At 33.0% G+C, this 10,915-nt stretch overlaps 2 protein-coding genes across 13 annotated transcripts; one reads left to right on the top strand and one right to left on the bottom strand.

The window, feature by feature from the left end:
- Positions 1 to 1,061: 1,061 nt before the first annotated feature.
- LOC107955372 (mediator of RNA polymerase II transcription subunit 19a) lies at positions 1,062 to 5,483 on the top strand. 12 transcript variants are annotated; one of them, XR_005929908.1, is made up of 8 exons: positions 1,062 to 1,199; positions 1,443 to 1,558; positions 2,672 to 2,737; positions 2,982 to 3,271; positions 3,464 to 3,697; positions 4,018 to 4,072; positions 4,254 to 4,387; positions 5,233 to 5,483. XR_005929908.1 is itself a non-coding variant. In XM_041116624.1 (6 exons), the coding sequence occupies exons 2-6, from the start codon at positions 2,707 to 2,709 to the stop codon at positions 4,302 to 4,304; spliced, it is 666 nt and encodes a 221-aa protein (XP_040972558.1). In that variant the 5' UTR covers positions 1,141 to 1,558; positions 2,672 to 2,706; the 3' UTR covers positions 4,305 to 5,483. The 12 variants fall into 12 exon arrangements, 2 of the variants coding, with proteins under 2 accessions (XP_040972558.1, XP_016746637.1); XR_005929902.1 differs by having other exon boundaries at positions 1,063 to 1,199; positions 4,018 to 4,077; XR_005929909.1 differs by having other exon boundaries at positions 1,081 to 1,199; positions 1,448 to 1,558.
- A 796-nt stretch (positions 5,484 to 6,279) lies between these two features.
- Positions 6,280 to 9,536, bottom strand: LOC107955371 (acyl-coenzyme A thioesterase 9, mitochondrial). The gene is made up of 5 exons (XM_016891143.2): positions 9,001 to 9,536; positions 8,724 to 8,901; positions 7,209 to 7,675; positions 6,736 to 6,864; positions 6,280 to 6,650 (listed from the first exon to the last, which is right to left on the bottom strand). The coding sequence occupies exons 1-5, from the start codon at positions 9,388 to 9,390 to the stop codon at positions 6,492 to 6,494; spliced, it is 1,323 nt and encodes a 440-aa protein (XP_016746632.1). The 5' UTR covers positions 9,391 to 9,536; the 3' UTR covers positions 6,280 to 6,491.
- Between the last annotated feature and the right edge of the window lie 1,379 nt (positions 9,537 to 10,915).

The raw sequence follows: 10,915 nt of genomic DNA on the forward strand, positions 1-10,915 counted from the left end.
TAATTTTATATAAAAATGAGTTACTCATAAAAAATTGTTTTTTGAAAATTACTTATGTTTTTAAGAGGAGAAGTCATATTTTAGACAAAAATAACTTATTTTTTGTTGACCAGTAATTTTTTTTGTTAATAAAGCTATTTTTCATACAATAAAGATAATAATATATAAAAAATATTTTTCATAAAAGAAACAGAATGTATAAAGAGTTAGTATTTGACAGGAAATATACTTTTTTATTCCACAAACAAAAATTGTCATGTATATCTTTTTTTTAAATATTTATTTATTTTTAATGTTTTATTATACTCTTATAGGATACTTGTCATCTCTCTTAATTGTGGAGTCTACGACCTCCACTAAAAGTATATTAAATATTATTTCATGTATAAAATAAAAATGTATTAAAAGAAAAGGATAAATTACACCAAATATCACAAAACTATTTGTAAGTTTATGCTTTAATTACTCAACTTAGTTATAAAATGGTCACTGAACTATTTAAAAGTTTTCATTTAAGTCATGAGGCTATTAAAATCAATGTTGTATGGTCTTCTTTGTTCACATTGTCGACACCAATAAAAAGCTCTCATTTCCTTTCTCTTCTAAAGTTCAATTTTCTTTTATGAAACAATTTTGAATGTTATGAATGTGAACTAAAATCCAAACAACTTTTTTCTCCGATCTCCCCTATTGATTGTTAGATCGACTTAAATCTAATATATATTTTTATACTTGTCAATAGGTATTGATTTACTTATGATCGTTGAATAGTTGCTTTTAGCAAGCTACCCAGACTTTAAAAAAAAACTTAACAATCTAATAACTTAAATAAAATTTTTTAAATTGTTTAGTGATTTAAATAAAATTTTTTGAATGATTTAACTATTATTTTATAATATTTTAAAATTAAGTTATTAAAATATAAATTTATTAATAATTTAGTCACTTTGAATCAATAACTAAAAAAACAGAAGGAAAAAATTTCCCACATTTTTTGCTGGGCCCCTCGTCGTGCGAGTGTGTAGAGAAAAACATTTGCAAGGGCGTGGAATTTCCCGATTCACCCGACGCTCTTCGATCCCACCCTAAAAACAAAAACAATTATAATAATAATAAAATTAAAAAATAAATAAACAAATAAGGTAACTAAACACCCCGAGATCCAGCGAGCGAAGCTACGGACCCCAAAAACCTCAGAGGTAAAATTTATTAGCATCGTCGTTCGTCTCCTTCCAAACCCTAGAATAGTACGACTCTCTTCTTTTAGAACTCTCTCGAACTTTCTTTGATCTACCATTTCTTTCATTCTACTCCCTTCCCTTCCATCCTTTTTCTCCCTCTCTTGGTTTCGCTGCTCAATTTCTTCTCCTTTCCCCTTTTCTTTGTTTTAAAATTTGCGCGGTTTTGATTTTTGTTTGGATTTGGTAATTTTTTACTGGTAGAAAAGCGTGAGGAGTGAGTTGAGTAGAAGAAGAGAAAAGGAACTTCGAATTTTTGTGCTTTGCTTTCCCGTGATCTGAAAAAAGTAACACGGCGAACTTGCGATTTCATTTTTGAGGTATTCTTGATTTCTTCTTTTTCTTCTTCCCCTCTAATATTTTTAGTTTAATTTTTTTAATGGAAATTATGATTTGGTTTTCTTTCTGATTCTTATATATATACAATTAGTAATTGTTTGGCAAAGTATTCTTTCGGCAGTTATTCTTCATGTCTGTTTTTCTCTCTTGGAAATTTATCTATGTACTAAGATTCCGAGAAAAAAAATCTGTGGAAGTGAGAAATTGAGAAAAAATTGCGAACAAATTATTTTAAATCTGTAATTCTGGTGCCTAAATTTGCTTGAACCAGTAAAGAAATAACCTTTATCAATGCTTCTTATTTCCACATAACCAATTAATGATCCACACATAACAAATTTAGAGGAAACTAAACTGGAAATTCTTTGAGTTAAGGTATTATTCTACTTGAGGGTAATTTCAATTTCTCAGTGCACCTGAAATTGCCATCGCTTGAAAACTCTCTTTAAATTATGACTATTAACTAGGCATTTAGAATTTATTTTTGAAGTTACATATGCTATTATTAGGCTTGCTTAGGAAATTAATGCTAAGGTATTCTCAAAAGTTGAGCTGTTAGTGGGCCAATTGCTTCCTACTGGATCCAATCATGAACCTCTATTGATATGTTTAATGTAAATATTAATTCTGCGTTTGCCTCCATTTTGCTTTTTGAATTGAAATCAAAGGGTTATATGGTTACCAAGTTGGCCTTTATCGGTTCCTCTTGGCATATCTTTCACCCTACTGCACATTTTTTTTGGTACTAGTGATATAATTGAACATAAATAAAATTGTAAGAAAGATGAGGGCAAAGAGATTTAATTGCTGCGCTGGGGAAGCATTTTTGATGTGAAAGTTGGCTTTGGAACTTTAAAGTTGTAAGATGCTTGTTTTACATGCCTGCCACAGAAGGTGAACAAATTGGAAAAAAAGATGTACTAGGTTTTGTATGCTTTTTTATTTTTAATATGCAAGAGCCTTCTGCAGTATAGGGTAGGCTGCCTGTGATGATTATGCGTAACTTACTGAAGAGCTACTGTAATCTTTATTTACTTTTATAGATGTTTTGACTATTCGTGGATGTTTTTCCTGACTTTCGCTAAAAAATGCAGCTGATGATGATACATATTTCATGAATCATTAACTCATGGATCCTGAAGGCAAGAAATTTGGAGGAGGTACTATTGTTTAGAATGTGGATTTTTTATTGTACTTTGTTTTCATTGCATTTGTGTTTGGATTTGTTCAGTCCATTTGAAGTTTTTGGATTGAAAATTCCTGAGGTAACAGTAATTTCATGTAAAGTTATCCGGTATTAATATTATTGTTGTTGTTGTTGTTGTTGTTGTTGTTATTATTGTTAATATTATTATTATTATTATTATATTTCTTTTTCAACTAACAAGAAACTGTATTCTTTAGGACCGAGGGAACTTAGCGGTGCTGTTGATCTTATAAGTCACTATAAGTTATTGCCTCACCATGACTTCTTCTGCAAGAGACCTCTTCCAGTATCAATCTCAGATACACATTATCTTCATAATGTGGTGGGAGATACTGAAATTAGAAAAGGAGAAGGGATGCAGCTGGACCAGCTTATTCAGAATACATGTCATAACAGAGACTCTAATGTCCGTATACAGCCTTTTGACCTTGATATTCTTAAGGAGGCTTTCCAGCTGAGTGAAACCACTCCTGTCGAATTGCCAGTGGTAAGAAATTTACTGCTTTGAGACTACATTTATTTAAGTTTTTTAATCTAAAGGGTGGTCCTAGGGGTATTATGCCATTAATTAAGTAAATTGGTAAAAAATTAATGGCCCAATAGTTTATTTTGTTATTTACAATATTTATCTTCAATAGGCATCACTTCTGTTGGAGTTGTTAACCATTTTGTTTATTAGAGCGAAAAAGGGATTCCTACTATTGCTGGGAAGTCAAAGAGTGAAGCTAAAGATAAAGACAGGAAGCATAAAAAGCACAAGGACAGAGATAAGGACAAGGATAAAGAGCATAAGAAGCACAAGCACCGTCATAAAGATAAAGATCGAAGTAAAGATAAAGACAAGGAAAAAAAGAAGGATAGAAGTGGGCATCATGATTCTGGTGCTGATCACTCAAAAAAGCACCATGAAAAGGTTGGAAGTTTTTTACCTCTTACATGTTTTGCCCCGAGTATAGTGGAAAAATGGTTAAAGTCAATCAGTCTGTTAATTTATCCATTATTTGTTCAAGAATAACATTGTTTCTTTTGAGCTATGCATGGGATGTTTTCTTTTGATCAGTAAAAATAAGCAGTTGTGCTGATCCCGGGAATTAAACTACTGTGGTCTGTGCCCCTGTGCAAGTTTGTATTTTAATTTGTCTTCTGAAAGTATATAAAAAATTTTAATCTTGAAATTAGATTAATTTTAAATGGAATTCCATGTAAAATTCTTTATAATTCATATATTTTCAGAAAAGGAAGCATGATGGAGATGAAGATCTTAGTGATGTTCACAGACACAAAAAAAGTAAGGTAATGCACCTAATTGTGGATTATGCTCTGTTCTGTTGCGTTATGTGGATTATCTTTCATATTTGTGATACGTGTAGCACTAACTCTTCATTTCTTCCTAGAATGGTGCCCATAGACTTTGTCTTCTAACTACTTTCTCATCTTGCTTATCAAAGTACATAATTAATTTGATGCAGCATAAAAGCTCAAAAATTGATGAAGTTGGTGCAATTAAAGTAGCAGGCTGAAAGGTTGGCTCTCTAGTTCATATTGTCTCAGATGGTTTTCAGAGTATGGGAGGGTTTGCTTAACGCTCTCTACATTGGTTGAGGTGAATGTCATATCTCACTGTTTCATTTATTTCTTATTGTATTACTCTTGATACTTAATATTATCCAGTTATTCACTGCTAATCAATTATCAAAATCCAAAAATTTACTGGAACTTGTATATGAATATGCCCCAGCTATAACATTATATGCTTTATCCTTCTACTTTCAACTCAGGCAATCAAGGTACAACAAAGACATAATTATGAACACTAAGTATACCATTGCATAAAGGGTGGATTAGAACTTGGATTTTTGCTGCAAATGTTCTTATTACAGTTTTATAAATTGTCTAAAGTAGAACATGGAGAATCTCATACATGCAGCCTAGCAACTGGCTTTTATAAGATCTATTGTTTTCTACTTTTTATCGGTAAAACTATATTACAAGGGTATTGATGTAGAGAATCTGCTGAGTTTTGTGGATGTTGCCAGACAAATCCTGTGGCTGAAAAGGTTGTGGAATGGCATTGGTTTAACTTCTGTTTAGAAGTGGTTACATATTTAATTATTTACACATTCAAGTATTTACAGTTCTAGTTTTGGGGCCCAAGATTCCAATGAGGAGAAAGGTAGTGTAGTAGTAAAAGAATTATTTGCTTCCTACACTTGACTTGATATTAAAACATGACCTACACTCTGAAGGAGGTTGAATTTGATCCTTTTCCCACTGTTCATTATGTGACCTGTTATTATTTTTTCTTTAAGGCAGACTCTTCTTTTTTGTTATATTTGTTATCATCATGGGGCTCAGGTGTGGAGATGGGGTTGGGGAAGGGTGTTAAAATGGAAGATAGGTTTTAAAGGTTCTAACTTAACACACTCTCTCTGTTTGTCTTTTGTGCAGAGTAACTTGTAAACTGAGTTAAGAATGTGTAGAAGGTGAATCCATCCATTGATGGATATCTAATGCAGGGTATAGGGCTGCTGAAAATGGACTTTTTTGTATCATAAACATTGTTGGTAACATGCAAAACTTTGATTTTTCTTTCGTCCTTTTTCTAATTTTGTAGCTGTGCTTGTCGTGTACACATAATTTTGTCTGGTTAAAAGTTTACAACGCCTAGTCCTGAAATGAAATACTATCAGTTTGATTTAGAGTTTGCAGCTTTTGTTTTGTAGAAAGAATAGGGCATATCGGAGCTGCTGTGTCATTATCTTTCCTATTTGTCATAACATCGGCTTGAAGCCATTTTCTTATTTGTTTCTTTTCCTTTTAGCAGACAATTGTGTTTCATTTTGGCATTTACATTCATTTACGATTTGATAATCTAACATTAAAAAAAAATAGTAGTAGCTTTGATACTTGATATTTGCAGTTTTTTTTTTTTGTGATTAAAGCTGTATAAAAAACCCTAAACCATAAACAAGGATAAATATACATTGTGATTATTGTTCGTATTATCAATGTAATAATGTAATCAGAAGTGTGGTTTGTTTCCGATCTCCTAAGGTACAAATAAAATGCTTTTCAATAAAAAAATATAAATAATGGTGAAATAGAAAGGGTTAAGAAACCATCATTGGAACAAGTTTGAGGAATAAAGGGTTTATATATTCATTATATTATTTTGAGGAATTTATATCCACTTACTAATTTTAGGAAGGGTCGATCTTTTTGTGGTCATTACAATATGAAATTGGAAGGGAATGGCAAGACTAGACGGAAGCTCTAATCATTCAATAATCCTTCTTAGTTTCTTTAAGAAAAGCGTGTTATTTGTTATTTTGATCGCAATGAGAAGGCAAATTTATGACTACGAGAAAGAAACCAATTCAAATAAGAAAGTTGCTTTTTAAGAGCTAATTTGATACGGTGAATGTATACCATCAAATGAGGTGATTAATTCGGATACAATTGAATTTTTATATATTTTATAGTGAACGAGTGGGATGGAAATGAAACGATTGTTCGAATTTGTGACTCAACTCTGAACTGAAGTTCACCTAAATAGGCATTGTGTGTTTCGTCATGTATTATAATAACATGATCCCAAACGCTCATCAGGTTGATTTATGCTTTATAACTACGTCTAATTATCACTACATTTATACTAAAATAGCATCGATTGCTGATATAACAGGATGTGTTGATCTGCTCCTGCTTCACTGACTTTTCCGTGTCAGCATCTCCGCATCCATGCGCTCTAAAATTCGACGTGCTTCTTCCTCTGTAGCAGGAACTACATTTCGAATCTTAAATCCATTCTTGGTGGCCTTTGCCTCTGGCCGTACGGAGAATGTGAAATAAAATGTATTCGATACCTGCATAATGGATACACGTTTATGTAATTTAAATATAAACCATGAAATTAGTTAATGGTGGTATTAAGATGTCCAAGGCTCTTACCTCACTTGTTCTGATCTCCGGCCTTGTAACATGAGCAACAACTTCGACATTAATTAGTGGTTGATCAGGGTTCTCGAGTTCCGTGTACAGAACACATGATTTTAGACGAAGGAAATCTCCTACATCAACCTACATGTATTCTTCACTAGAGTTACAAAAATTCACTCTCATCTAAACATATCAAGAATTAGGTACAATACATTGGTAAGGTTAGACTTAAATCGAAACAGGAATGCAAATGAAAGATGCTGAAACATGGCACTCTAAGAATTCAAGGACGGTTAATATTGCATGTCGCAATTTCTTCTGGTCTTCTATTTCACAGCGATATGCATAAAATAACGATTGAAGGCCAAATAAAATGAGGTTGAATGCTCAAATAATCTCGAACAACACCGAGCATGAAAGATAATTATGTAGATAGATAAACAAGTTGATGCTAAAAGCTCTACAGAAAGCAGGAAGATACTTACAGGCCTTAAGAAATCAACATGATCAACTTCCAAAAAGCAAGGTACTAGTCCAGCAAATGCATAAGCTGTTGAGAAAGCTAACTCAAAAGCTCGATGCATTAAAAAACCTCCAAAAATTCGACCATGAATGTTGCGCTGCTGTGGTTGGCAGATCAGGGCATTTTCAAGATGGGTATCCTTTAAAAGAATGCTGTCTCTATCAGCTAAGGCTGGCATATCACAGAAGATTCGACCCTCAGCCAAGAGTGCATCCAGTCTATTTATCTCCCCATGTTCAAATTCTCTTCTATCTACTCTTTTTCTTTTTCTTAATTTGCTTCTAGCTTCAGCTTCTTCAAATAGAAACTTCTCACGTTCAGTTTCTGGTGAAAGCCTGTTAACAGGAGCAGCTTTCCCAGTCTTAGAGTCACGGGCCACGAAGATGAAGTTGGCTGTTAGAGCTACAGATTCCGAAACATCCGAGTTTTCTGCATGAAATAACATCATCTAATCAAAGTCTCAATCATGGCCAAACTTCAAGATAATGTCTATAATGAAAGACTTTCCACAGAATCAAACTGTTAGCAGCTCTGCAATTTGATGAACTACGAATTACTTCTCATTAACTCCGAATTGTGATCCGTGTCTAGGTTATGGAACCTCAGTGCCATTACCAAGACTATTAAAACATGTCATCGGAGAATAAACATTCAGCTAAGAATACTATCTTTGAGGGTAAGGAAAAGTATCATTAAGTAACAATTTTCACCATCATAAGTTAGATTTGGTATCTTTAAAAAAAAAAGATGATACTTCAGAACTCAAAGAATCATAGTTGCATAAAATGTCACAGGCCAACATGCTTCTCCTTCTTAAAGGACAAAGTGTGAAATTGTGCAGACAATGTCTATTTTATAAGCATACTTGTTTGGTTTTCAATAAGAATATGCTTTCAGTCTTTTCCATTTCGGGGTGAGAAAAATGGGGGTAGGGTAGTTAAAAATCCATATCAAATAACATAGATTTCCTGCTAAGAAAAAGACAACTTATAGGGAACATGGATTGATTAAGAGAAGAGGAATGAGTAAATATTGCAGGAAGCCTCAAGGAGAAATGAAAGAGGTTATATGTAAATAACCCTTACATAAATAACCTGCAAATAAGGCTTTAATTCTCGTCAATCGATATACGAGTTATGAAAAGGAATCTGTAAGGAATATAGCATGATCAATAGAGTATATGAGAAGTGAAAACTAAAAATAGGTACACAAGTTCATGCTTTATCTTGGATTTTCATTAGCACTAAGATTAATTACATAGGACTCTGAGTTCCAATAGTTCTGCAACTATATATGTCTGAAGAATTAGCAAATGTGAAGAAACAACTGACATGGAATTTATGCATTCTTGATAGCTAATACTAAAGTAATGTCTCAACAGATTTGTACTAAAAACATATCTGCAAATACTCAAAGTCATATTTCATCTTAAATGCAAAATTACAGTGAGTTAATCATAAGTTTAAGATTAAAGCACCTTCCGTGGACTGAATGACTTCTAGTTGAATCTCAATTGATGACCTCCCAACCCATATGACAGAACCAACTATTTTTAGATCAATGTCAACACTAATAGGCTTCTTCAAAACAATCTTGTCAACAGAAGCTGTTACCAGTAAAAGAGGCCTTGTTGTGCTATCATCATCTGAACAATGCTAATTCACAAACAAACCACACAACTTCAGCCATTCAAAAGACAAAAAGATTGCTAATTTATAATCCCCAAACTGCAAAAAAGAAAAAAAAAAAGGTACCTTGACAGAGATAGTCCCAGCTAAAGCATCAAGGTCTTCAAGCAACTTCCCAATTCTAACTTCATTCCAGGGATCCCTGTACTGTTCTCTCAAAATGTAGTCTGATGATAAATTATAAAGGATGCTGGTCCTGCTTTGAGAAGGGGTTTTGGTGAGCAACTCGCTCTGAGGGGGGGCATCTTTTGGTGGGTCAAGGAGTCTCTCAAAGATCTGGGACTTGGCTTCCCATAAAGCATTGGTTACTGGTGAATGGTACATTCCTGGCCATAGGCTGATGGGCTTCCTGGTTGAGGTGGAGTCTGAGCCATTGACAGCGGCAGAAGTGTCAAAGGGAGATGCAAAAGTTGAAACCACGGGGATGGTGGTAGGAGATGAGCAATTAAACTCCATGGATATATGATTTTCAAGGTGATCCTTGCAAATGGGTGGGCGAATATTGGGATTTCAGGTTTTGGGTTTGTTTTTGTTTGTGAAATTTGCTTCTTTAGGGGCCAATTTCCTCTCAGCAATCAGTCAAACCTTTAAACATCTGGTTGTAAGCATTTTACTATAATTTATGAGTTTTTTTAATTATAGTAAAATGAAAATTATACTCCATAAGAATTCATCACGTAATAAACATGAGGTTATATTATAATATTGTTTTAAATATTTATCATGTTTGATTTTTTTTGTTTATGTTTGTAATTTATTTGCATAATTTACTATTATAATTAATTAAATAATTAAAAGAAATAAATGCTCCACATGGATCACCTCTGCCCCAGCCCCTACCCTGCTTTATTTATTTGTTTTTTAATTATGGACAGTTGTGAGGAGTAAAGAGAGCTTTAACCTCTTTTTTTTAGTGTTTATATGTAAAAAAAAAACTTTAAAAAGTATTTAAAAGATCAATTAAGTTGCAAGCATAGTACTAATAAAGTTCCATTTCCGAAATTATTTACGGAAATGAATCATTCAAAAAAATAATGATGGGTATGGATCGAAAATACTAAAATAAATTGATGTGGACGTATTTTCAGGGGATAACACAGAAAAGCGTGTTACCGAGGATGCGTTTTTGCTGATGTAAAGTAAAAGTGCACTGACGTGGACGTGCTTTAGTAAAAAGAGCTGGCAGGACGGCTTTTCCCGGTGCTTGATTAGGGTTTTTGAGTTATTTACAAATTAGGGCTTAGGTTTAAGATTTTTGGGTTTGTTTAAGGTTTAAGAAAAAAAATTAAAGTTTAGTTTAGGGTCTATAGTTTATGGTTAAATTTTTTAATTGCTAAGTATTGTTCTAGAAAAAATAAATTTGACAAGATAGGATTAGAGGTGTGCATGGGCCGAGCCACCCGGCCCGACCGAAATGTGGGAGGGTTTGGGTAAAAATATAGGCCCGAAAAATAGGTTTGGGCAAAAAAATAAGGCCCGTTTAAAAAACGAGTCGGGCCTTGGGTAAGGCATTTTTGGCTGGGCTCGGCCCGAATTCACTACATGACAATTTTTTTAATATTATTTTCTCCCTATTTTGCTACTATTTTACTATTATATTGCTACTATTTTGTTGTTATTGTTTAGATATTATATAAAACTTATTTTATTGTTAATTTTTTTATTATTGTAAAGACATTTGTTAATTTTGTTATTATTTTAGAAACATTTGCTTGTTAAGTTGCATCTATTTTAGTGTTATTTAAGTATACATATTTTTTAAAATTTATTTTCAATTTGTTGAGAAATATTTATTTGATGTTTTTAGTATTTTTGATGGTTTATATATTTTTTAAAATTATATAAAAAATAATATGGGCGGGCCTGGTCGAGCTCGGGTTTTAACATTTTTATTCGGGTCAAGCTTGGGCAAAATTTTAAGCCCATTTTCGGGCTGGGCCAGGCCCGGGCCTAGCAAATTGGCCTAAACTTTTAGTTGGGC

The sequence above is a fragment of the Gossypium hirsutum genome, chromosome A07 (assembly GCF_007990345.1).
Source record: "Gossypium hirsutum isolate 1008001.06 chromosome A07, Gossypium_hirsutum_v2.1, whole genome shotgun sequence".
NCBI classification, from domain to species: domain Eukaryota; kingdom Viridiplantae; phylum Streptophyta; class Magnoliopsida; order Malvales; family Malvaceae; genus Gossypium; species Gossypium hirsutum.

Bases quoted from the DNA above. Each gene is read 5' to 3' on its own strand.
- LOC107955372 (XM_041116624.1), top strand. From the start codon at position 2,707: ATGGATCCTGAAGGCAAGAAATTTGGAGGAG. The intron at 2,738-2,981 runs GTACTATTGTTT...TGTATTCTTTAG, and splicing joins AGGCAAGAAATTTGGAGGAG to GACCGAGGGAACTTAGCGGT. The intron at 4,078-4,253 runs GTAATGCACCTA...AATTTGATGCAG, and splicing joins ACAGACACAAAAAAAGTAAG to CATAAAAGCTCAAAAATTGA.
- LOC107955371 (XM_016891143.2), bottom strand. From the start codon at position 9,390: ATGGAGTTTAATTGCTCATCTCCTACCACCATCCCCGTGGTTTCAACT. The intron at 8,902-9,000 runs GTACCTTTTTTT...TTTGTGAATTAG, and splicing joins CTGGGACTATCTCTGTCAAG to CATTGTTCAGATGATGATAG. The intron at 6,651-6,735 runs GTAAGAGCCTTG...TCCATTATGCAG, and splicing joins CGGAGATCAGAACAAGTGAG to GTATCGAATACATTTTATTT.